Genomic DNA, 27,740 nt, shown 5'->3' with positions numbered 1-27,740 from the left:
ACCACATCTTCACCTTCAGAAGTCTGAATCTGTTGTCATACTGTACTAACTGAAATAATCATAGTAAACCATTGGTTTTTATTATGTGATTGTCTCTCACAGGATGAAACAGAATTTAGAGATAAATTATCTCCCATCAATATAAACTTCAGTTATAGTTTGGATGAGTCCAGTTTTGAAGATAGTTTGACTGTGAAGCCAATACTGAACTATTACCAGAAAAGCTCATTAGCAGAGCAGGTATGAATTTTGCATGCCACGTTTTCTGTATATAAACATTGAAGCATTTACAATTGTTATGTGTGTCATCTTCCTTAAAAAAGAGTATCACGGCCAGAAATTACACAACTTGGATTTAATTAATTCAAAATGTGGATTGAATATAAATATAGAACCAACAGGCCTTTCAAGTATTTCCAAAACTTTCTTGTGCTCATAGTTTTGATTGCATTCTAGAATACGTAAGCCAAGTTAGTGTGGGAAAAGGCCTGAAGATTATATTGTTCTGCTAAAGACATATTTTACCATCTAAATGATCTCCAACTACCATGTGAAAAGGAACTTACAGAAAGGAGAAAAATACTTAATTCACTAAGGCAGTGCTAGTGGTATTTAAGACACGTTAGCAATATTTAAGGAAGTGATTTGGACTTAGAGGCATGTACTAACTGTATTATAATTTTTTACTTTGCAATAATACAGGCTTACATTCTGGTTGACTGTGGGGAGGACAACTTATGTATTCCTGACTTGCATCTTTCTGCAATGCCGTAAGTTAAATAAAATAAATTATGCTGTATATAAGAAAGTCCAGACAGTGCTAACTGTTGCAACAGAATGAAGTATGTAGAACACAGTTCTGTTGTTTACTATAACTAATCATTCTTACCTGATTTACAGATTTTAATTTGTGCATCCATTTCATCTATAAAACCAAGAAATGGAGAAATACACAGTTCCAAACCACATTCATGATGTTTAATGGTTATCACAGAAAATATAGTTTGCAGGTGTTTGTTAGCGGTTTTAGTTCTCTGAAAATCAAGAGGTGATACGAATTGTTGTTCACAGGAGATTTCAAGTTTTTTATTTCAGTGTGCCAGTGACTTTGAACTTGGACGCAATTCTCCTGTACTCAATATACAGTGAAGTAAATAAATGTCAGAATAGAATTTTCAATACATGGGAACAGTTTCTCCTATGAAGGGAGAAATATGCCAAGCAGGACAAGTGGGGAACATCTGAGTTACCTGACTGCCCGCACATCATCAGAATCAGCCCACAGCTGTGAAAGAAAAGGGCACAGTGCCATTGCAGGTCTCAGGAGAATTTCTGTCATTCTTGGTATTACAATGGACATGAGGAGAAAACTACCACCTTTGTGTCCTCCAGAAAACAATGCTGACGAGACCCCCATGGCAAGTGATTCCTCCACTAAATACTTCTTGCCGTTTAGAAAGTAGTCAGGCTCTGAAATTTTATACCAGTGACTTTCAAGTTTTGTGGTAGTCCACTTTGGCCATGGTTTTTTTCTCTTGACTTTTTTTCTACCCAGACGTTGGTATACTTTTTCATGGGGTCATTTTTTATAGAAAATGCTTTATTTTGTGTTCGCAAAGTATTTTCCAGAACAGATGCTCTGAGAGCAAAATGTCCTTTTGCATTATTCATCTGTAAATCCTAATTGTGCATGTTTTAACTCCTGACAAGTAGTGTGTTCTATACAGGGATACAGATCAGCTAATAATTGGAGAAGAAAACTGTGTCATGCTCATAATAAATCCAAGGAATGATGGGGAAGGAGCCTATGAAGCTGAGCTGCATATAAAGATTCCACCTGAAGCAGATTACACTGGGGTTGAACGCAACAACAAGGTAAAGGAAAATCAAAATGTTAGCGATAATGAAGCAGACAACTGAGAGCAAGGACAGCCTGCATAGACTGTACCAGCTGAAAGCAGCACATAAAGAGGTTCCTTTCAGGAAGAGGGATTCCATCAACTCTCAGCTATCCTTGCTTGCACAGTCCAGGGTAAAGGTTAGCCATGCCTCCAAATGATGGGAAGGACAGGACCATTCTGTTCAGACCAGTTCAGCTCCTTCCTGTTAACTTAGTTATAATGCCACACAAATACTGTTACATTTCTCCTAGGAACAGAGGTATTCACATAATTCAGATTTTGAACCAGTAAACACTACCAGTAGCAGAAAGTAATACTGCCAAATTCCCTGAGTACTTCCAGCCTGGGATCCCATGGTACCAGCTCCCAGTCAGAGTTAATGAGCCCTGCTGACCCCCTGACACTTGGACACTGCTGTCTCCTCACACAGCACACCAGTGTTTTACCATTATTAAGGGTGTCCCAGTCTCCAATATCCTGAATAGCTGGACATTAACTGCAGTATAAACTTGACAAAGTTGTTTCCCCTTGTCATCAATTCTTTTATGTTATGAATGGGCCAAAAATGCAATTGTAATGTAAAATGTGCCAGTATTCACAGAAGGACTAATGTTGACTGAAGTCGTGCTGAGCTGTACTGAACATGCAGTGTTTTTCCTTTTTGGGTCTGTTTGTTTTTTAAGAGCAAAGATGAAACACTATCCTGCAAACAAGCAGAGTGTTCATGTATTCTCTGTTGGACAGCAAGTCCAAATCGCCTCATCTGCACATAAATCTCCCAAGCTGTTGCAACATGAGCTTGCTTTTTTCTCTTAGTGCCTGGAATGTTCAAGAGGGCCTCAAGGGTGAGAGTGGGAGAAAGCAAGTTAATTTCCTTTCTAAAGGCAAATGTTTTTAAGGAAGTTGAAAGGTACTTACAAGGTATTTCCTTATTCTCCTTCTGTCAGTGACTTTATTAATGGGCTTCTAACCTAGTTTGAAAAAAACTACAAGAAGAATTACAAGAAGTAATGCTATCATCAAAGATGATAGAAATTCTCTGCAACCTCACATCTCAGAAGCGTATCTTAAAGACACCAGCCTCTTCCTACTGCCTATTACTCCTTTTCTTCTCTTAGCAAAGCCTCTGGTTTTTTGGACTGTAATCTACAAAACTAAAGTTCTCTTTAATGTGCTACAAATGGTTACCTTTTTTCTTCACTCCTCCTTAGAAATCTTTTGCTGTTCTTTTAGTTGTTACCAAGGTGTCAAAGGAGGCACTTATTCTAAAATCCACAGAATGTATTAGGACATACCTATTATTTGAAGGATCTGGGGGTGGGGGTGGATGAGAGGCTGGACATGAGTCATCAGTGTGCGCTCACAGCCCAGAAAGCCAAACGTGTCCTTGGCTGCATCAGGCCTTCCAGTACCTGAAGGGAGCCTAAAAGAAAGACAGAGAGGGACTTCTTACACGAACATGTTGTGACAGGACAAAGGAGAACGAATTCAAACTGAGAGAGAGTAGCTTTAGATTAGATATTAAGAAAATTTCTTGGCTGTGAGGGTGGTGAACAGGCTGTCCAGGGAAGCTGTGGATGTCCCATCCCTGGAAATGGCCTGGTTGGATGGAGCAACCTGGTCTAGTGGAAGGTGTTTCTGTTCACAACAGGGGGTTTGTAACTCGATGATCTTTAAGGTCCCTTCCTATCCAAACCCATTCTATGATTCGGAGCAGAGAGAAATAATTCAGAGCTTTTTATGATTTTAGGAAAAATTGAATTTTTTAGTGCCAACAAAATAGACTCGTGGAGAAAGGAAGGAAAGAATACATGGGAGATCCTGGTGCTTTGGAAGAATAAAGAGAAGCTAGAATGGGTTGGGAAGGAGTTTTAAAGTTAGAATACTTTTTCTTTTGAAGACAAAATTTTAAAACCCCAGGAAACATAATACAACTTCTTCATTCTTTTCAGATTCTGTGGAAGACAAAATAACTTTCTGAAAAATCCAGTTCTGAATCCTTGTAGATTTATAAAAAACTGCCTTCCTTTTGTCCACATTTACCTAGTTCACTCCCATACATAATTTATTTCATATTCTCTTGCTTTTCATTCTTACTCCACTCAAAAAGATGTCATCATGTTCTTTCTGTGAAGGATCAAAGCATTAGTCCTACTTTCTACATCGTTGTTAGTGTCTTTCTGCATTTCAGGGACCATTTTCACAAGGATTACAAATGGCACTGAAAGCAAGTTTATTCTTTCTATTGTTTTTAAATGGTAAATGTATATTTCTGAAAACTATGTTTTTTGCAATATTATGGGTCCATTAAGTAAACTAAAAAATTAACTTCTAAGTGCATTTGGAAAAGAAATTTATATTGTAAATTTCTTCTAAAATTTTCTAAATGTAAATAGTTCTGTTACCAGGATGACCAAATTCTTAGGGGTCATATTATAAATGAGTATAAGTGAGAGGGACTCAATTCATTCAGCTTGCAGGGCTTTGAAAAAATACAGCAGTTTGAACTGACAAGGTAACAGAAGAAATTATCACACCGGATGCAGTAAACACTGAGGTATAAGGGGAAAAAAAGGTCTCTCAGTCTGCAGGCATTTTTGGAGGCATGGACTATAGATGAAAAGTACAGTTTTCATGTCAGTTGCAGTGGAGTCAGGATTTCAATACTTATTTTTGTGTTTGTGTTGTATCCTGCCAATGGGGCATCTGTGACTGCTCCTGAAATACACTTAATTTAATACTGAACAATTTCAGCAGACAGGTAGATTTATGTTAGAACCTGTTGCAATCATGTTGTTAAAGCTCTGCCTCTAGGATTGCATTTACTCTTGGTTGTATCTGTGTTTACAGTCCTCTGTGTAGCTGTTTTTCTCCAGACTGCAGAATTCCTGGTATTAAGGCAGAGATAAGATTCACCTCAGAGCCAACAAAACAGGTAGACTGAGACCAGAATAAATGAAATGTAATCAGCTGAATAAATCACTTGGCACATTTCTGATGGAACTGAAAATCTGTAGAATCACATAACTAAATTACACTGTCATAATTTCAAAGTAACTGTACTCACAGAGGATATTTGTCTATTTTATTGTGGAGCTACTCTGGATTTAGTCTATCTAACAGAGAAACACACATTAAGTGCTTAGTAGAGAAACACCTTAAGTGCCTCCTTTCCACCCCTGGTGTTTTTTTCTTTATTTCATTTTCACAATGTATTGTGTTATTCTATATCATCTGATTTACACTTGGAAGTTGCTGAAGTCAAAAACTTAACTGAAAATTCACTTGCCTTCTCCCTCCTCCCTTCGGCTTTGTGCAATACAGTGTTTGATCTGCCTCAGCTGGCATTATCTTCTTACCTCAGACCTGATTCTGTAGAATATTGCACACAGACTGTGCAACTGCATGAAAAATGAGCAACATTTTGCAGAAATGTGATCTTATGCAAGTGGAGAAGCAAGTGAATGTGTGTGATTTAAAGTTTGAGGTCAAGGACATGATTTTGGAGCTTCATTGATTCCTGCAGATGCTGACACTTCCTTCAGTCAAAAGCTGATGATTGAAATAGAATTACTTAAAATGAAATCAAGTGTGTTCTTCATCAGCTGTATTTCGGAAACACTTCGAAGGTCCAGAGACCAGATAAATGAGACAATTACCACAGCATCACTAGTTACTGGAAACCCATTGGCTTGCAGTAACTGTTCATATGCAGTAGGTGTGAATTTATTGGAATTAGCTGCTGTGAAGAAATTATAACCACATTATATTACCTCATATTTCCAGCAGTAGATCCAGAGATAGTATATACCGCTATATGGTACATTCTGGCACTACAAGAGTCACTAGCATGACCGTGTGTTTGAACCCCCAGCGACTGCCTGAATACTGTGCACTAATCCTTTGCTCCGTGACAGAGTTGCCTGTATTGAACAGCTCAATACTGCCTTAGTAGCAAAAGCTGGGACCCAAATTCTTATGGAATAATTAGTGTAAGTAAATCAGGCAAATACAAAGCACTAACAGATACTTGTTACACACCAAAAACATTATGTATTTTGGCAGAACTGCCTCTGCTCAGGCTGGAAACTGCAGAGTGGTACAGATCACATCCAGATACGTATTACAATGGATAAACTCTGAGCCTTTTCCCCCATGCCTTTCTGAACTAAAGCATAGCACTCTTAAAACAAGAAAAAGTCCTGAAACATTCTTGTCTTAAGTGAAAATTCTTAGACTAAGAATGTTGTGGCTGGCTAGATGAGATGTGATTTGAGCCTGATGAAGGCAAAGACTAGTTCTTCATACATCAACTAAATACATACATATACATCAACTAGAAGATGGTACTTAATCCATCCCCTTTTCCCCAGAAAACAAAATTGGAAGGTGATGGTAAAGAAAAGAGGAAGTGTTTTACTCGCTAGCCTGTTGTGTTTAACTAATCTGGCATCAATTAGTAATTCAACACTATGACCACAAAAAAGATTTTCTAGTTTGTAGACTGCCTGGGTTACTTGAAGCATCCAATCACTTCCTAGTTAAAATGCACCCTGGGAGCACACGTGTTAATTGTTGGGGTTTTACTTCTGATCAAGACTGCCAAAAAGACCGTGTGTTACTACAGAAACACAAATTGCTACCAGTGTCAGGTAGAAGGGCTTTGTGGCAAACCCTTCCATCTGGCTGAGTTACATGTGAACGCACTGACAGTAGTAGGTGTACAAGTCTCAGCTCTTGCTTGCTTCCTGCCTGGTTTTAATTTCGTATTTTGTACTTAACCATCTCAAAAGGTGATCAGTGCAAAAACGAAGGCAGTAAATCCCATTATTGAAGGAATTCTACCACAGTTGACCCTTTGTCACATCTTTATACTGCACAAATTAGCTTTTGTGATGCTGTTCATATAAATTCTGTACCATTAATCATTTTCATTCTAGGAACATAGCCCCCAGATTGCAAAAGAACTACTTGAAAAACTCCTCTGTTTTCTCAGCCTTTGAGGGACAAAAAAATGTGTGATAAGGGCTGATTTACTGTGTGCTGGTCTATGATACATCATTTTTAAAGAAACTGCCAAATATCTAATATAAATGAGTATTTATTTCAAACTTTTAGACCTCAGTTTCAACCCCCCTCCCCCAACTAAAGCAAAACTATAAACCCACATATCAAGATCAAATGGACAATTTTCCAGACAAGTTTGATTTCAACTGTGTTAACACCCTCTTTTCTCCCATATGTTGCTTCCCGCCTCTAATTAACCAGCTGGAAAGAGTGTAAAAATCCTTCCCTCCCAACCCTAGAGAGGCTTGGGAAGACTATTAGTGCACTGGACATGCTGTGTAACAAACTTTGTTTCCTCCTAGCAAACTGTAAAAATGTCAATGTACAATGAGGTGTGTGCTGAGGGCATGCTTCACATGGGCTCTGTTTAGGATGTGTCCCGTCTTTTCTTTTAATCTCAGGAAAGGATGAGGACAGCATGTCCATGCTGGCTTTTACAGATAGGGTAAATTGTTCTGGAGATTTCCCAGATCTTTTTATATAAAGGGCATGAATTTGTTCACACTGCTTCATCTGTGAGAATCACAAATGAACAGAAAGGGAATGCAACTTGCTGCATCCTGCTTTTACAAAGCTGGCTTACTTCTGCACATATATGGAAATACTTCCATTTAGTGAAGATGTCAGAGAGGAAAACAGAACCCCCACACACACACACACATTTTATTGCAAACCTCCCACATTTTATTGCTTTGCCTTATTCTGTATCTCCTAGCTTGCACTCTTTAATAGCTGCTCCTCCTCTTCTACAGATTGTTTACAGATTATATTACTAGTGATAAAGATTGCTATTATCAACAAAAACCTTTATATCTGGTAATGTGAAAGCCTATCTCCTTTGTTGCTGATTTATAAACACACATAAAGGTTTATGTTTTTACAGAAGTATTAAATGTTTTAAGTATTTTACCACAGATTGGAAAATACAGATCTAGAATTGATCCAGGTTTTGCCAATGGCAGAAATTCATTCTGGAGACTTTTGGTGACAACTGCTGTGATTAGTGTGAGACCTATTTTTCTCACTTAGTTGTGCCTACTCTTTTTTTCTCTGTTGAGTCATAATGGCTATAAGAATGATTCACAACAACAAAGCAGTATGGTAAAACTAGACATAGAGTGATCTCATCATGATTCTTAAGGTACTGGGAAACTATCCTGTTTGTTTTTCTCTGGCATCAGTTTTCCCCCGTTGTCTGACAATAACCAAGTAAATGTTTTGATAGTGCACTGAGCAGGTGTCCGAAATCAGAAGAAAGGTCACGGTCAAAAAGGCATCACTTTCCCAACTGGATAAATTTCACTGTGATCTCTGACCTCTATATTGGTGTCCTTTTGTTGCAGGCACTGCGTGTATTGAGCTGTGATTACAAGATGGAAAATGAAACTAGAATGGTGGTTTGTGATCTTGGGAACCCCATGGTGGCTGGCGCAAATGTAAGGGAAAATCAGATGCATTTACTGATTTTTATCTAACTGAATTTTAAAGGGGAACAAATGGAAATTTATTCAATTACCAGAATGTGTCCCAATAAGCAGCACATAAACCAAATTATTTACCTGGAAAATAATTTGTTGGTGTATAAAAGGCAGAACTGTGCTTCTGAAAAGTTAATAATTTATTTATCTAAAAGATTAATTATGCTAGTTTTATATCACTTAAAGAAAGTGAGAGTTATTCAATTTATCACAGAAGTTGGACTAGTATAGTGAAAATTCCAATCCGTAATGTGATCTGTTTATTTCTCCCTTTTAGTATTCCATCTATTTAAAATATATATAGATATATGTATAGTAAGTGACAACTTCTTCGGCCTGATTCTCATCTTCAGTGTATAAGGGTTGTCTTATCAATTTATATTGCAATTTATATCCAGGAAAATGTGTTTGGAATAAGGTTTTGCTTCAAGTTATTATTGTAATTCTAAAGATTTTCCTAAGAGAGCCTCTCATAAATCATACTACACGTTAGATGGAATGATGGTAGCCTTGTTTTTCGCCAAAAGCTGAACTGAATAGTAACTGACAATGAACACTAGATAAGAATTAAAAATAGGTTTGAAGATAAAAAATTCCACAATTGTCATCCTTTGTCCCTATTTCACGATAAAACAATCCAGGAAATCCAGAAGTGTTAAATCCAGGAATGTTCAGCCATGGATGCTCTTGCAGAGGAATTTAGTGTTTCTCGTAAATTCATAAGTGCTATAAATATTTCACTAAAAGAAAATAAGCCAAACAATGATACCTAGATAAAAAACTGTCCAAATAAAAATGAAACAGTCAACAGCATGAACATATATCAGGAATAAATAACAGCTTTTAATTGAAAACTACAGCTGTTGAATTTCATATTGGACCTATGGTTTTGCAAAGAAATCAAAGCAAATTTCTTTAGTATTTTCAAAGTCCCTACTAAGTTAAGGTTTGTCCTTCCTATGGAAGATCAATATTTCACTCTTCAGCCTCTCTGTAGAGGGGTGTTTTCCTGGCCTCTTGGGATCTTGAAGCAGTTCATGTCTGACCCTCAACAGAAGAACCAAATGGGTCATATCATAGGAGATTGGGACTAGAATAATTTTCTTTGGATCCTAGGGATAGCCTCAGATCAGCCATAGAACTTTTGAAAGTGAATGAGGGCAGGTGTCTGATACAGTCATCTGCTTGCATGGTCACAAGCAGTCCCAGAGACTCTTTGGGACTACAAGGAGGTGAAACCATTGAAAACTGAGCTCTAGGTGATGGACCTCTTGGGAAGAGGAACCTTCCTGGTGAGGGTCCTTCTCCATTGAACTACTGTGAACTAGAAGTCTAAAGACATCACTATGAAGATTTTCTGGGAAGGACATAGACAAAAAGGCAAAAAGCTTTTGTAGGTTTTGCTTTATTCTACTTAACAAAAATACTAAAAAGTAAAAGTAATTGAAAACATTTCTGAGGAATGGAATTTTCATAATGGGATGATGGGACGCAATGATGGGCCAAAGCATGAGACAAATTCCAAGTCAAGGCAAATAATTGAGAAGGCAGCAGTTTTACTTACGTGCTTAGTAGTTTCCTAGTTAGTCTCAAGGCAGAAGCAAATTCTCAAGATACAGACAGAAGTGGACAAGAATCTTGTGGGTGATCAGGATGCAGTGGAGGGGGGCAGGAGAGCATAAAACCCCTTGTGTTTGGAAGAGAAAAGGAAGACCAAACAAAAAAGACACTAACTTGTATACCAAGAAGAAAATCTTTGTAGTTTGCATATTGTCATAAGCATAATGGAAAGGTCTGAGTGTAGAGGTGTTAGACTACAGACCCTCATACGCCTCCCTTTGAATCCAAAGCGCTGTTTGCACATCGTCCTTCACCCAAAATGCTAGCAGTGTGAAGACTTCAGGAATGCCATTTGGTGGCCACTAAAACAGTACTACATCCCAGCTGTCTCCTTACGAATTTTCACAGCATAACTAATCCTTCTTTTCTTCAGAATCAACTCTAGGACTGCTGTAAGTGCCATTACCAGATACTCCTAAGCAAACTACTTCATGAAGAGAGACTTAGAAGTAGCAGAATAAAACAGCAGGGTTCATAACATATTCAAGGGTTTTCTACTTTATAACAAAATAATCCAGCCCTTTAAAATTGAGGGATACAAAGATAGAGCATTACAAAGCCAGATGGCAAAATCGTTTGATTAGAGTGAGTGAAGTCTTAAATCCTAAGTTTATCTTTGAAGCCAGCTCTCCTGGAAGCTGAGTAAAGGTGAAAGGACTTGTTTTTTTCAGTCCAAACATATTTATGATGGCAAATGTACTTCCAAAAGCAGAATACCAGCCCTTTGTACAAATTGCATAAACCTCAAAACGTTGCTCTGATCCATTTCCAAGTTTGCAAAACAATTCTGCTCTGGCAGGAGATCAGTTATTCTCAAAATACTCAGTCAGAAAGGGACTCTTTGTGGAAGTTGTGAGTGGGAAGGAAGGGTTAGGTCAAAATTGAACATTCCTAAAACTCTTTAACTATTGAGTCACCTAAATGACTTGCCAGCACCCTGAAATCCTAGAATTCTTGAGCTCATGAAGATCAACTTCTGAGTATGAGGGTTATGTCAGGATTTTGTAATATAATCCATGGGATATTACTACAGCAGACTACAGGGTTGTCTGACACTTCACATCTTCAAAATACATTATGGTCATCTACATAGACCTTAAAATTGTTTACTGGCCACAAAAAAATACTTCACCTTTTCAGTAATATCTTTGAAGTTAAAAAGAAAAAAAAGATGAAATTGTAAAAAAGAAGATAAAAAGACGTGGTAAGGAAACCTCAATGCCATATGGCCCAGAATGCAAACTAAATGTCTGACAGCATCTCACTGGCAGAGATTGCTCAAGGTACTTATTTATGGCACTGAAATCGATCAGACTGACAAGCTCGCTAATGCCTGTTCAGTGGCGTTAGCAAGTGAGATGTAGGTTTTATTAAAAATTCTGGTAGTAAAATTTGGAAGTTCATAGAAATTAATAGAAATAAAGTTAGAAGACTGGAGACTTGGAAGATCTTGCCTATTTCTTGGTATGTGCCAAACTGATTCTTCAAGAGCACCAGGTTTTATCTTTCTTACACACTGTAAGACACTTCAAAAAAAGCTACACCTCTGTCTCCCAGCATACTCCTAAATCCTGTCAAACGTAATAGATTAAAACTTACCAGTAATAGTAGAAATGTCATGTATTTCAAAGATACATGATGTTCCAAACATGAAAATAATGCAATTTTAATGAAACTAACTTCATTTGGAAAATTTTAAGTAAAATTAAACTATTTTGATAAAATTTATGTCCCACTAAAATAAGGATGTTGAGTGATTGCTAAGTTATAGGTTCAAGCAAGTTAAACTCCTTTGGCCTCAGTGGGTTTTCAGCAAGGGCATGTGAGCATCTTTGCCCCATTATTAGTAGCAATGTCAAGGGTTACTTGACATTAACAAAGTCATATGACTATACAAAGACAACATCTGCAACTTATTAGAGATGTACAGTAGGAGTGTGTTTCACTATTAAATAGGGGATTAAGCCTCAGGGATGTAATAGATCATCAAAACTGCACTTCATGTCTGCTCTGTCTGATGAATATTTTATCTTTGGTTCATCAAATCTTCTTTCTGCTATAAGTGGAAACAAATTTATTTAGGCTGGTTAGTAAAAACAGTAAGAGAAATGGTTAATTGAATATTTGGAAATATTAGTCTAAAAAACTAAAGAAAGTAATTATATTTTTAAAGGTGAATGGAATATCAATACAGTTGCTAATATCATCTCCAAAAAGTGAGCTAAAAATTAAAAAGAGCTTACATCTCTATTCCAAGTCAGCTATTCGACTTCTGAGTAATTTGATAAGCACTTCGATTTGATAATCTTTCATCTGAAAGATTTTGCTTCCAAAAGGAGAGATCAACTGTAACTATGACATTAGGATAATCAGAATTCAAAGATTTGAACTCGCCACTCCATTTATGATGAAAATATTGCTTCCGCATGGGCCAGGTGAAAGTAGTTGAAACATGTTAGGTAAGTCTTGTTCTGGTGATGGATTGTGTTGCACCACTGCAAGTGAAGAAAGGAGGAGAACTGAAGGAAAAAAAAATGATGGGAAAAAGGAATTGTTTAAACATACAAAATTACATCCACAGAGGAAAATTCCTCATCTTCAGAGATGTTGAATGTAAGCCCCAAACACAAAACCCTACATTGTTGTGTCCTGCCCTGTTGCTGACAAGGTTTCCTTAAATATTCTAAGGAAATCATGCCAAGCAGACAACTTCTTTTTTCTGCCCCAACCCCCCCCCACTAATCTAGTCAGATATTGGCAGGAATGAGGGGATGATGTCCTCATTTCCTAGTGCCTTTTGATTAATTTCTCAGGAAGATTGTTTCTCCACGTGGAGAATATGTCTATGTGTAATGATCCTCTTTTAAAAAATGAAAGAACAATGTGCATGTTATCCTGCAAAAAATTCTACCATCAGGCCAGATGGAAGGTAGATGGGGAGTGAGAAGTTGTAGGAATTGCAAAATTCACATTTCAAAAATTGCCACATTTAAAATGTGCAGTTGAAACAATTAAAAACAATAATTTAAATATTTCAGTAGAATTTAATTGATTTAACACTGAGGGAAGATGGCATCTCCCATTACTCACCTGCCACTTAGACACTGGGACTGTAAACATGTCCAACAAGAGGCTTACAGAGACCGTACCATATGCTATTGTATATTCTTTCTCTAGTTAGCCCTTCTCTCTTCTGAATTAACTTGATCTGCTTATCCTTGCTCTTCTTGAGAAGCAAATGGAAATTGTCACAGGGAGGAATTATCTGCATAAATGCAAGGGAGCACCAGTGGAAACACTTACCTCCTTCAGTTTTGGGAGCTGTGTGTTTTACTCTCTCCTCTGGTCACTCACTCCAAGTGGTGGCAAACTGAACTTCAAATATAACTTTGAAGCTGTATTCCTCTTAACAGAACTGCAATGGAAAAAAAGAATCAAACTGAAAGTAAATTAAAACTGCTGCTAATTTAGCCTCAGGTGCTCAGTCAGCCCCACAACACCTAAAGCATGCAGTGCAGAGCTCATAGGTGCAGAGACAATGCAGTTACTAGGAAGCCCTGCAGACCTGGACAAAGGTGTGCATGGATGGAGACAGAGATCAGAGCTGCCAGACAACTGTTATTTTCTTTTGGCTTGGCAAAGCAAAGCAGAGACTGTCTGGATGAAGCAGGGCCCACTGCTGTGTTCTTGGGAGTGTGCTTCTCTATTCCTCTGATCTTTCCTCTGTCCAGCCAAGTTTTCCATCTGGTGACGTACACAGGCAGGATGGTATTTTTTCCTGAGAACAACTAGATGATGTTATTTCATACTAACTTTAAAAAGCAACAGTATCTAGTATAAGTCTGTGAAATGCAATGTTGAATGGTACTGCTTTATTGATCTGGAGAGATCAACTGTTTCTAGTAACCTGTTGTTTTGTTTCTTTCTCAGTTCTCCACAGGCATTCGATTTTCTGTTCAGCATTTTGAAAATGCAGATTTCAGCATCAATTTTGAGCTGCAAATAAAAAGGTTAGGTATTTTATCAAGAGCATGGTTGTTTAAATGATGAATTCCTATTGACATATGAAGTTTATTATATAATAAGGTCCCTCTTGAGTGTCAGTAATTATTTCATGGGCTTTCCAATGGTAGCTTACTTCAGGAGGATTTTTGGAGTTGGAGCCTTGTTAGCTTTTAGCAAAATCAGTCTTATTTCTTTAAAATTCAGGTTAACTGATTTTGGTCAATAATCCAAGGATTTTCTACAGATTTGCCAAATTTGATTTGCCGATTTGCCGTATTTTCTACTTCAGAATTAATAAACAGTGATCAATTTGTAACAAAGGTGAATATGCATAAACATATCATTCTCTGAATTAAACCAGACACGCCTCTTCTTCACAAAAATTTAGAAAATGGTTTTAAAAAAAAGCAGTTAAAATCTGCTCAACAGATTTACTGGCATGGAGAGAACTGTTTCAGTTTGTTGCAGGTGAACCTTTGTAATTTTTTCATTAGATTCCTCCCCATTTGTGGGCCTCACATATAAATACTGTAGAATCTTGTGTTTTATGCTGAGCAGTACTTCTTCCACAGGAGCTAAAAAGCACGGAGTAGGCTAGGTTAGGATAACCTCAAAAACAAACCTGAGACTTTTGAGGTAGGTGGCAGGGCTTCTGCTCCATCTGTCCTCATCAAATACACACTGGAGTTCGTATGGGGCCCTCTCTGCCCCACACGCAGAGACTTAATTGCTAATGTCTGGCCTTTAATGAGGGCCTTGATCATGTTGATTATGGTAAATAACTGAGACATTTAAAATGTTTAAGTCATGTCTCCATAATGTAACCCTTGAAGCAAAGGACATGCAGAAACTCAGGAAGGGCACAGCAATGCCACAGAAGTCCATTAGGTGCTTGGTCAGGCCTCAGCCCTCTCCCTGGGATCTGGCTGGGGATCATGCAAATCTGGACATGGGCTCACTCCTCTGGAGAGAGATACAGCATTTAACTTGTAGGTCCCCTGTCCATTCCACTGTTCATTTCTTAATGCAAGCAATCATTTTAAATGGGTATCCAAGGCTCATGTCACTACCCTTTTCATGCTGTGAAATTGGGGAGCTCCAGAGCTTTCTGGATAGTTAAATCTTTCTAGGTAATAAGTTGAAGGTACGTCGCTGTTTTAAAAAAGCGACACGAATTTACTGAGGAATACATCTTAACTTCAGAAGACAGTAACATCTCATGCTTCCTCCATGACTGTGACTGACTAAAATGTAAAGGAAGGAAATGTGTTGGGCTACAGACTGGTATGAAAATGCTGAAAAGCACACAGCTATTTAAAAAACAAAAAAAAAGGAAGGAGTAAAAGAGTAGAACTTCTTGCATAGGGAATGTACCTGACAGGTAAAACTCACTGCTTTGTACATTCTTTCACAAGCAGCAGGAGAGTTTGTGCATTTCTGTGTCCTCAGTAAAACAATCCTAAAAGAAAAAGGGAACTCCATGAGGCAAAAAGAGGAAATTGCCTAAATGGAAGGAAAGGGAAGAATACATGTGAATTTGAGTCCTACTTTAATTTATTCAAAAGAGAGAGCTTTCATTTACTTGAAAACATCAAGTGGAAAATAATATTTTGGTTTGCAAGACTGAAGTTCATTACTTGTAGGAAACAAACGAGGCTGAGGAGTGTCTTGAAATCTGATTCCTTTCTGATGTGGATGTTGCTGTGCAGTTATGTACCCCTTTGAGAGAGAAATGTCCTGGCACTTTTATTTAAACTATTTTGTTCTCTAAAAAATGCCATAAAGCACAAACAAGGTTTGAATACCAGATATATATGATTAAAATCTGTATTTTAACTCTATGGGAAGTAGGATGAATATGCAAATTGGAAAGCAGCTTATTCTAACAAAGTAGTGGTATAATAATTTTTATACTTGTACTTTTATACTCAAAACAATGGTTGTAGAGGATTACATGAAAGTTCAAAAAATGTTTGATGGGAATCTGCATTAGTTTACAAACAAATTAAAGCTGCTCTTAATGTTAGCAATCTGTAACCAGAAAGCCTGGATCAAAGCAGTGTTGCTCTTTACTCCTCAGGAGTCAGTCACTGGGAATGCTGACCTCCTCTGAATGTTTCCATTTGACTGATGCTACCCAGATGTGATAACAGCAAACCGTAACAGCAGTAGAAACTTAGCGTTCATGAAGCAAGGAAGTCCATGCTTGCTTGAAAAAAACATGCAAATTTACTGTCATTAATCCCATAATTAAATAAATTCTAAGTCTGTAATTACTTCACTATCTTCGTGAATTGGAACCTGCAAATCTTTCTTTGTATGAATGGGCTATAATCATAGGAATGGCCTTTTGAGGCAAGAGAAACTACCTTTATTACTAAGGATTTGCAGTAAGAAAAGACAATAAGATGAGTTAGAGCACTACATTTTAAACATACAGAGATTTGTTTTCACTGCTAAGCGGTTTTAGGAGTGTAAACACTCTGGATACAGGAAAGAAGAAAATAAGAAAATTAAAGGAACAGTTGATTTTGATTCTTCTTCCCCAAAGACTGTCATGCAAAAGTCACAGGCTTGGAGAGTCATAAAAATAAATTTTGTTATAACAAAGCCTGTCTTATTCATTGACACTGCCTTCCTCCAATGCATGAAAACAAACTTGTATTCTATTAAGATACTTCTATCTATACAGATAGCTGAGTTGTACAAGGGAATTTACATGGTATTCTGAGCCAAATAAATTTGTATCATCTTACTCATCATCATAAGATTCTTTAGAGGATGCTTGAGTTGATTATATTATTAAGCATGTGATGAGCTCAAATAATACCAAACTTAAATACCAGTGTCCTACAAGACTGAAGAGTGGCAATAGGAATCCTGTTCTGTCATGTGTCCAGGGGGCCTTTTGTATTGAGTGCTATGATAATCTAGAGTTCTGATAAATAACCTTTTTTAACATCTGTATATATTTTTTCCAGTTCTAACAAGATAAATCCCACCAGCAACTTAGTGAACCTCCATATCAACATCAGTGCTGTGGCTCAAGTACAAATCAGAGGGTAAGTATTCAATTATTTCACCTCACTATGATAACTACTTTTTTGCAGAATCTTTCTGCATATGATAATCCCATGTAGTGAATCTTATGGCATATTATAAACCCAAATGCTTTATCCATCTGGGACACCTGGGTCTTACCCCTGCAAGCCTTGCAGGATGGAGCTACTGCAGACTTACTGAGTGTCTGTGCAGACAGCAACCTGTAAAATCTCACATTGTAGCAACACCAGTCAGAGCCAACATTTTATTTGGGCATTCAGATTGTGCATGGATGTTACTAATATGGAATGTCTGTTCGTATGTGTTCATATGTGTTCATATGTCTTCTTGTGCAACCACCTGGACACTTAATGCTGAATACCAAACAGGATCTACTGCTTTTATGGCTGGAAGTGTGAAAGGCATTATGTCAAGGCATATACTAATAGAGAGCAGAGTGAGGCCTTTGGAGAAAGGATGAGTAAGAAATAAGTTATGATAAAAAGTCAACCAGCTACTACTGTAAGATTCTTATATTTCTGCCTGAAGCAAGTGCCTGTTCACTGACACAAAGTATACCAAAACTAAACAAGCACAGGATGTGATCAAAGATGATAATTTCTATCTCTGTTTTCACATGTAACTTGATTTTGCAAACTATAAAATGCCATTAGGTGATAATTGCCAGCTGAATATGAGCCAGCACTGTGCCTAGGTGACCAAGAAGGCCAATGGCATCCTGGCTTTGTCAGACATAGTGTGGCTGGCAGGCGTTGATCATCCCTCTGTACTTGGCACTGGTGAGGCTATACCTTGAATACTGGGATCATTTTCGTGCCCCTCACTACAAGAAGGATGTTAATGTGCTTGGGCAAGTCCAGCAAAGGGCAAGGAAGCAAGCTGGTGAAGGGCCTGGAGAAGAAGTCTGAGGAGCAGCTGAGGGAGCTGGGGGTGTTTAGCCTGGAGAAAAGGAGGCTCAGGAAGACCTTATTGCTCTCTACAATTAACTGAAAGGAGGTTGTAGTGTGGTGGGAATCAGTCTCCTCCCCCAGGTAACAAGTGACAGGATGAGATGAAATGGCCTCTAGTGGCACCAGGGGAGGTTCAATTTAGATATTAGGAAAATTTTCTTCACGGAAGAAGTTGTCAAGTATTGGGAGAGGCTCCTTGGGAAAGTGGTAGAATCACTATCCCTGGAGATACTGAAAAGACATGTAGATCTGGCACTGAGGGACATGATTTAATAATGAACTTGACAGTACTAGTTTTATGGTTGGAATCAATAATCTTTAAGGTTTTTTTCCAACCTTAATGATTCTAAGATTTTATAAGAATATCAGACTACCCTGTACAATCTTGGAACTAGACTCCTATCCTGGAGGAAGTCAGGAGGATGTCTTTTTAAAGCAAATAATTGCCCCCAGTGCTTTTTGTCTGGGATATTAGATTTCCTACATCTCCTCTTATGAAACTACAGCTCAAGACTTTAACCATTACCAGCTCTGCAAGGGTTGAACAGGAACTACAAGGCTCAGATTCACTTCCACAGTCAGGCCATGAGGCTTGGCTGGTGCAAGAAGGGTAGATGTCTCTTAAGTGATGCACCTCAAGGGGCTGCCTTAGATGTAAACCAATAAAAATGCATTTATTTATGGGGTTTTTAATTTATAAAAATGTATTTATTGTTGTCACTTCTGAGACAATATGACTACCTAGTGCTAGCAATAAGTCAAATAATTTTGCAGATCACAGAGAACGTTTCCTGCTCTAGTATGCAATCTATCTGCTCTAATATTCAGTCTAAATCAGAGAGATTTTTAAAGGATTTTCCATCATATTTCGTAAGTGTATTCCAGGTTAAGAAGACTAACCCTAAAACTAGTCAGGTGGAAAAAAAAGGCTGGCACTCAAAGGCAGTGTGGACATAAGTTAATTATTTTATTTCTGAAAAGGAGCAGTTGAAAGGCAACATGTTTAACAAGAACGGAAGTGAGAATATTATTTCATTTTCTGTAGCTAGTGGTGATCTAAGGAAATGAGCTGGATAGGAAGAGAGGTGAAAAATACAAAATGTGTAACACAGAAGAAGTAGAGGCTGAGGAAATAAGAATTGAAGGTGTTATTTAATGGGCTACAGATGTGTGAGAAAATGTTGGGAGCCAGCAGCTGCTAGGTATTGCTGTGGGTGAACACCCAGGCTAAGGACTGTCTGGAGTTTCAGACCAGAACATTTATGGTTACATACACAGCACTTCTCAGAAAGGGTTGCTTCCAGTGCTGTGGATTCTATTATTTTAGTGAAGTTTTTCCTCACATTAATAAAAAAATCTGCCAAACCTCTATTCTTTGCAAACTTCTTGGCAACTTTGCCTCCATCGTGTTCTTTCTGTGCCATAGTGTGTTCTTTTTAATGAAAAGTTCTGTAACAGGTAAATAGATAGACCAAAAAATGACCACAGAATCCTCAGTTCTTATGAGCTTGGTGATGAGTGGAAAAAGTTGCTTGAATTGCTGCCTGCAGTGCTAAGAAACAGGTTATTATATACAGAGGAATTACTTAATTGAATGACTTCCAGTTTCTTTCCTCTTAAGTATTTTAGTTTTCTTATTAGCCATAGCAGTCCCAACTGCTTTGTTGACAGATTTTGCTAATTACTGAGAGATGCTAAAACATCCACTTCCAAGAGAACTGCTCACTATTTCCTAGATAAAAATAAAAGAGAGATTATGTCCACATTTGGACTGGAAAATATATTGTAGTCGTTTCTCTACTTCTCTTCAGAGAGTTGCACAAGGTGGAACTGGATGCATTGTACATTTTACTGAAGAAAAGTAAGTAGTTATGAAATTGTGCATATATGCATACATGCAGATACCATGCAAATATTTTTTCTGTGAAAAAGGAAGAAATCTTCTTCAATATCCTCTTCAAAGGAAAATTAACATAACTCCTTATATAGTTCAATAAGCAGTTGCTTAGTTGCTGGCTAAGATTTGATTATTCTGCTTACCTTTTTTCTTCTATAAAAATGTAGGAGTTTTAGTATTGTCATTGTTATCTCTCACTGCTGAAAGAGCACTAGGGGAATGAGAGATTCAGGAAGGAAGTAATTTGGATTGAGAGGATTTGCAGCTGGCAGAATTTTTATTGTATGTCCCACATAAGCCTTTTTTGTGGACCATACTTTGTTTATCTTATTTTTCAGTACTCTTGTTTGACTACAATTGTCACCTAAAAGTCTAGGAAAACTCCTTGTCTAATAAATCATTCAAATGTTAAAAATATTCTCAGGAAAATACAAAATAAAATAGTGAAAAGAGTGGATTTGTTTTTCATTTGACCTAATTTTGCTACTTTCATGTCAATAGCAGAAGTCCTCAAAATAATTGTAAATTCTGTTAAAATAAATGTTTTTATATGCTTTATAGTCATTTTAATTTAATCTCTAAATTTATACTTTGCATTTTGCAATGCTGTGGATATTTCCCTGGCAGTGCAATAGAAAACACTGAGTTTTGAGTGTTCCTTCTTCTCTTTTGTCAATGTGCAGCTTCTGATTTGCAGGTTTTTGTGGTAGCTTAAGGGTCTATGTGTCTTGGCTTTTGTAACAACATCCTAAAGTTCCTATTCTCCAACAGCAATCAATAATTAAAATTCATATTGAAAAGATGATTTGTGAAACTTAGGCTAAGTACTTAATCAGAAATTACTTTTTAAATGAAAATGTTTAGTTTCTTGTTTTTTATTAGGGTGGGCTTGTGAATTTGTCCTCTGGCATACTTTTTAGTACAAACTGCTGGCCTTTTGAAGTCTGAGGAAGTATTAAGAGTTAGCAGGATACTCCAGAATACACCAAATTTCACAAAGAGTTGTACTTCAGCTGGGTGGTATTAAGCCGTTCTTCTCTGGGATTTCTTGCTGCTTTGAGAAGCTGTATACTCTAGGAAATTTTCCTTCAGACATTTCATTCACTGTATATGACGTAAGAGCTGTAATCAAGAACTGTTTGTTTCTTCCAGTAGTATTTTTTCAGCATTTGCAACAAAACCATCCAATTGTTTCTTCAAGGGGCAATCTGTAGCAGGGCTACTGCAAAGTGATTAACATTAGTGCCTAGAAGTCTATCATGTTATTCCAATGTTACATTCTAAAAAAAATTGATTGTTTTTTAACACTTTTCTGTTAGCAAAATTCCAGCTTTGGCAGAACCAACACTGAAATTTTATAGATTTTCTTTCAGCTAAAGACTCTGTAAACCAGCAAAACTGAGTGAGACTTGACCCTGGCAAAGAAAGGGTAATACCATTTTAGCGCCAAGAGTTACATGCAGTACTTGTAGATGACATATGTCTGTGCTAGAATTCACCTACCATGCTAAAAGAAATTCTTGGGATCTGATTTCCCAACTTCTGAGCGCCTGAGTGAGGTTTAGTTTGCATCTGAATGGGACCGGTACAATGAACTTCCAGTTTTTACGGGAAATAAAATGTTCACGATTCAAATAAAAATGTTAACAGAAGACTACTTTCTTAAGGTCAGATAGAGAAGGAAATGAAAAATAAAATAGCAGACAGAAAGAAAGATGTCAAATATTAAGTGACAGTTTTCTTTGTTTATGTTTTATTTATGTGTTGCAAGTTGCAACAGTATTTCAGGGAATGCTATAGATGCCACTTTGCTTGCAAAGCAGTTGGAAAGCCTGGAGCACTCTTTTAGGCTCTAGTCCTGAATTCTGTTTCCCAATACACCAATTTCCATTATGACTTTATGGAAGTCACAATATCCCCGTTGCCCACCTGTAGAATGAGATAGACTATTTTGCAAGGTTTTTTAAAGGAGTAATAACAGAGGTTATAGAAATTTACAGTCAGAACAGTTAAATAAATACCAAAGAATGTATTCTAGGGAAGAAAGATGCATAGCATTAAACACCTACAGGCTTTAAAGGAAATGGGAAAATGCATTTATTTACTCTGCTTTCGTGGATAATGTATTCAGATATCTCATCAGTGAGAATGATAAAAATGACCAGCAGACTGGATTCTGCTCTCCAAATAGAGCTACTTCCTTGTCTGGAAAGGCCAGTCCATCAGGGGAAGTATGAAACTAAATGCACACCCTCAGTCATCTGCAAGGATTGGGTAGTACTTTATGGAAGCATTGTAGCATTCACCTCACCTAATTCCTATTAATATGCCCAAATAACAAGCCTTTGAGGGCTCAGTTTTCTATAATGGTTCTTAATTTTTTTCTAAAACTACTGCAGTCAGTCACTGGTAACAGTTACTGTGTTAACCTGTTTTGTATATTACAGAGTGTCTCACCCCCCAACAATTATTTTGCCACTTCACAACTGGGAACCCAAAGATGAACCTACAAAAGAAGAAGAAGTTGGTCCTTTAGTAGAACACATCTATGAGGTAAAAACTATGTATGTTGCCACAGGACCTCACGCTGCCCTCACTGAATTCCTGATGAATTTGGTTTATTGTCTTTATCTGTAGCTAGATAAAGCCACAAATGTAAATACTCTGACTTTAGCATGTGACCCAAATTTAATCTGGGAATTCACAACCCCATTATCTGTTCATGCGAGTGGAGGAGATATTAGTTTATGCTAGGAGTCTGTCTTTGATATTTAAGGGATTTATAAACATTTTGGGTGTTTGACAAGAATTAAAAACAGTCCTTAAAATTTCCTTATAATCAATGTCAAATATCTTCTCATCAGAAGCTGTGCACTGGAAAAAATGTTTTCTTTCTAGCTAACTGAAAAAAAAAGTAGACATACGTGTAACTTGTTACCTCAGAAAATGTTCTGTTGAAAATAACTCTTAATGTTTGAAGTACACATATATTTACCTTGTATTTTTGTTGGTTTTTTTTTCCTCTGGATGATTCATCAATTTAAAGAGAAGAGTTCAGCTTAGAAAAAAGGCATTGAGTGAACTACATGGAATAGAAGCCATCCTTAGAATCTGATGGATGGCCTTTATTCTAGAGGGTAAAACAGAAGGCTTCACATATGGTTATAATTCACAAACTAGCACTTGAGAAAATATAAGCAACTGAGCTTAATCAGCAATGTAAGATTACAATTTTGCATGACATGCTAAACTGTAGTGAATACAACTGTAAAATACAAGTTATCATTTGTGAATTCCTCATCTTAACACATTTCTCTAAACTGAAAAATGCCTAACAAATCTTCCTGTCTCAAGCATTTGGGTTGTTTGTGAAACTATATATGTGATTTCAAATGTATTAAAATAATTACTGTAATTAGTTACAGTTACTAAGGAAACCACTTACATGGTTTATATCAGCAAAGTATAAGAAAGACTAGACAGTTTCCCAGAAGATGTAAGATTGAAAGGGGTTTTTATTTAGCTCTAACTAAAGGTCATCAGTCACAAAAATTCTGCAAATTTAAAAAAAAAAAGGTTCTCACACCTCTAGAAACTTTGCGTGAAGGTCCATGAGGTTCAGCTTCTTTAGCTCTTCATGCCCAGTGACAACACGTCCAGACTTCCTGTTGTCATCAGTTATTTTCAAACTGTAAACTGATACCAGGAAACTATTTTAATAGCCTAGATTTCTAAACTTTTATTATTTCTATCTTTGTTCATTTTCCCTGGAAAAAAGTAATATCCTGGGATGCTAATTTAGGATTTAGGAAAACTAGTTCCTTTACTTCTTTTGAGGAAATTTAGATTGAGAGTTTTGAAAATACAGTTCTTAACTGAAGAAGCTAGTTTAAGTTCTGCTCTACCTTCTATTCCTGTGCCCTGAAATGTGATTCTTTTGCATTCTGAAGTTTTGGCTACTATTTTCAAGTATGAACTGTTAAAGTTCACTGTTCATATTTCTATAGTGTTTCTTTGCTAGTGTTTTGGGTTGAGTTTTTTTTATACTTGTTTAGATAATTTCAACTCTTCGTATGTAGGAAAAAATGGGAAAGGTGATGGATTTCTTGAATACAGACTTGGACAGCAAAGACTGTTCTCCCAGATTTGCCATTGGCTTTGTGACTAATTTGGAGAGGTTCTTCTCTCCTATCTGCCACAGATTCTCCATCAATAACGTGATGTTAATATCTGTACATCCTTCCCTAAATACTTCAAGGCAGTGTCCACTTAGAATTTGAAAATATTTAAGCGGTTGTTGCAGTGTTTTTTGTTGTTATTTGTTGCCTTGGAAAGTACTGATCATGTTTCTTTGACAGCTGCACAATATAGGACCAAGTGCCATCAACAATACAGTTCTCCATGTTGGTTGGCCTGTGTCCAGTAGAGAAGAATTTCTTCTTTATATTCTTCACATTCAGACACATGGACCATTGCACTGTCAAACAAGCTCTCCTATTAATACAATGCAAATAAAGGTAAGTATTTTATTTCCATCCCTTTCTGCATTTTGATTGGGTTTTTTTGCCTACACTTCATAATGGGATGGAACTTTTTGGGAACTTTTAACAACCCAAAATCATTTTCCTGAGTAAGAAGCAAGACATAGGTCGTCTATAATGTTTCTAATATGACTGTTGTGTTGCTCGGTACATATTTGGTTTCTGTATTCATAATATTTTTGAGAAGGGTGCACTCAATCCCACCATCAGTGCTACCAACAGAGATGTTAAAAAGTGCCCTGTCCCAGTACCAACCACTGAGGAACACCATGTGTCACTGGTCTCCAGTTGGACGTTAAGCCATTGACCACAATTCCTTGAGTGTGATCACACAGCCCATTCATTATCCCCTGAGTGCTCCATCAGGTCCATGTCTTTCCAGCATAGAGACCAGGATGTCATCTGGGACTGTGACAAATGCTTTCTCTAGGTGCAGGTAGATGATGTCAGTTGTTCTTCCCAACACTGTGACCCCACCATAGAAGGCCACCAAACCTGTCTGGCACAATAAGCCTTTAGTGAAGCCATATTGGTTGTCACCAATCACCTCCTCATTTTCCATGTGCCTTAGCATAGTTTCCAGGAAGATCTGCTCCATGACTGGCCTGGGCACAGAAGTAAGACTGGCTGGCCTGTAGTTCTACAGGTTTTCCTTTTTTCCCCTTTTTAGAAATGGGGGTTATGTTTCCGCTTTTCCAGTCAGTGAGAGCTTCACCAGACTGCCACAAATTCTCAGATATGGATTTTGGCTTAGCCACTTCATCTGCCAGTTCCCTCAGGACCCATGGATGCATCTCATCAACTCTCATGGCCTTGTGCACCTCCAGATCCTTTAGACGTTCTCAAACCTGACTTTCTCCTAGAGTCCTTCATTCTCCCTTGTGTGATTTGGAGAGTGTGCCCAGAGTATTTGCCAGTGAAGACTGAGGCAAAAAGTCATTGAGTATCTCAGCCTTCTAAACATCCTGGGTAACCAGGTCTCCTGTTTCTTTCTGGAAAGGACTTATATTTTCTCTCATCTTCCTTTGAGTATCCATAGAAGCTTTTCATATAGTTTTTGACATCCCTGGCCATATTTAATTCTCTCGGGGCTTTAGCTTTCCTAACCCAATCCCTGGCTGCTTGGACAATTTCCTGTTTTAAGATCTATGTTTGTGATGGCAGATCCCCCCAAAAGAGCTTGGTTTGGCTCAAAGTCAGAAGATTAAGCAAAGCAGCTCTACATATTATGCCATCAAAAACAAGGTATCCAGTTTTTTAAGCATAACTGATTCCAGGCATTTCTGGAGTAAACAACAACACTTCTCAAGTTTAACCAGTAGCCTGTTAAATGTCTTTCAGGGAGAGTTGCCTTCCAAGTGCTAAAAATGCGCCGCGTCTTTTGTGTACCAGAAGGGGTTTGAGTTCAGTATATTCAGTAAAGGGGAGACAACTTTCTAGTGATGAAGAGTGCTCACAACCTCAGGAGCTACAAGTCAAGTCTTTAGCTCAAACAGACAGAACTACAATACATACTTAAAAGAGTAAAGAAAAATTGATGTCTACCAAAAATAGTATGGCTAGATTTTTGTGTTTCACCCAGGAAACCAGAGAGGGATTGGAATTCCATCCTTTTATGTAGTTTCTCTAGAGAAAGAAAAATCAAATGCGTGGTAGGAAACAGAAGATAATAAATGTCTGTCCGTTTTATACCCAAAGCACAGTAAGATTGGAGACGGAATTTTTTCTACATATCTTTTCTACCTAATTTTCACCTCTTTTTCAAAAGTGGTGAGGAGGAAGAAGCTGAGGTGCTGCATTTGTGCTTGTAAGCCAAGCTTCTCAAACTCACTGATCAGATCAGGTTGCAAGTGAAAAGGAGTTCAGCATCCTCCTGCCCTAGCCACTGTGTTCTGTTTAAGTTTGAGTTAAGAAGCTGAGTAGAATACTCCCACAGTTCTTACTGACATTTTCAGGCAATGTATATTTTTTTATTTAATTTTTTTTTTTTTTTTAGTTTGCTCTTCCTTCTCCTACTTGGTAATGATTGCCTCTGTTACATAAACAAGGCTTAATTCCTATGAAGCTTGTGAGAAATTTTCCTGTAATAATGGTCCATCTGTTGTGGCAGAATATGGCTTTAGATCCACAATCACTATTGCAAGAATTTAAGTATCCTTCCCTTATTTCAGTTTTTCAAATCATTGAACAGCATGAATACACAAATCAGGTTTCAAATATGTAATACTTATCTATTGGCTTCAGATGGGAGGAGGACACAGAGACAGGCTCCTTCAAGTTTTGTATAAATAGCAAGATGCTTATCTCAAATTTCCAAATAAGGCTAAAGGCATTAAATGCCTGACTTCTCTTGGATATACGAATCTAGCCCACTTAGGGCACTGAGGCATTTCCCCTTTGAAATTACTCAGATTGTTCAGTTTCAATCAAAACAGTGTATTCCTCCCTATTGCTGAATTTCTTGTCTTGTAAAAACATTTTCTTCGGGCTTTGTTGTCTAGTCCACAAAGATAAATCACACCTATGGGAAGACTTTTGTTTAGGGACTTCTCTGTAGCTTATCTTTCTATGAAGGCCATGAGGGATGTGAAAGGATAATAAAATTATGAATCTTAGAAAAGGTGCAAAATGGAGCAAAAAGGAGCAAAAAGGTGAAAAAGGAGCAAAATTACTTATCAAAGATAAAGAACGGATTCCATTGCAGAAGAACTCAGAACTCAGTACACTAGGATGCTTCAATATAGAAAAGAGGTGACTATGCACAAATATCAAAATGATCCTCAAAATGAGTAGTGGCAGGAAGAGTGTGGGTGTGGATTGACTGTTCTCTGCCTCTTCCTGAGCAGGAACTGGAGCATCTGATGAAGCCTGGAGAGTCAGATTCAAAACAAGCAAAAGGAAGTGGTGGTCCATGGTGGCAGGTCTCAGGTGTCTGGAACTTGTGGCCAAAGGGAAGTAGTCAGGGTTAAAAGTTTACATGATTTTAGGAGAAGAGTAAATAAATTCCCAAAAGAAGAGTCCAGTGAAGATTAGTAAATGAACAAAAACTTCATACAGATGAGGAAGTCCCTGATCTGAAAACATTTGGGAGCTGAAAGTTATTAGGAGAGTATTGTGTATGCATACCCCATTCTTAATTCCTTCTTACTCTTCCTAAAGGCAGCTGTGATGAGAAGAGGGCTCAGCTAGATGGACTTTTGGCTTGAGACAGTATTCCT

The 27,740-nt window shown here is 37.5% G+C and overlaps 1 protein-coding gene across 1 annotated transcript in view; it reads left to right on the top strand.

Annotated features, from left to right (window-relative positions):
* Nucleotides 1-27,740, top strand: part of ITGA8 (integrin subunit alpha 8) — a 113,528-nt gene that overhangs the window by 52,414 nt on the left and 33,374 nt on the right. The window contains exons 18-25 of the mRNA XM_048306799.1: nucleotides 103-240; nucleotides 703-770; nucleotides 1,728-1,875; nucleotides 8,312-8,404; nucleotides 13,997-14,076; nucleotides 17,053-17,133; nucleotides 22,429-22,534; nucleotides 24,340-24,498. Of these exons, the coding sequence (XP_048162756.1) occupies nucleotides 103-240; nucleotides 703-770; nucleotides 1,728-1,875; nucleotides 8,312-8,404; nucleotides 13,997-14,076; nucleotides 17,053-17,133; nucleotides 22,429-22,534; nucleotides 24,340-24,498 (873 nt within the window). The remainder of the gene's footprint in view (nucleotides 1-102; nucleotides 241-702; nucleotides 771-1,727; nucleotides 1,876-8,311; nucleotides 8,405-13,996; nucleotides 14,077-17,052; nucleotides 17,134-22,428; nucleotides 22,535-24,339; nucleotides 24,499-27,740) is intronic.

Source organism: Corvus hawaiiensis, chromosome 1, assembly GCF_020740725.1.
Source record: "Corvus hawaiiensis isolate bCorHaw1 chromosome 1, bCorHaw1.pri.cur, whole genome shotgun sequence".
NCBI classification, from domain to species: domain Eukaryota; kingdom Metazoa; phylum Chordata; class Aves; order Passeriformes; family Corvidae; genus Corvus; species Corvus hawaiiensis.
This window is presented reverse-complemented; position numbering and strand designations above follow the sequence as displayed.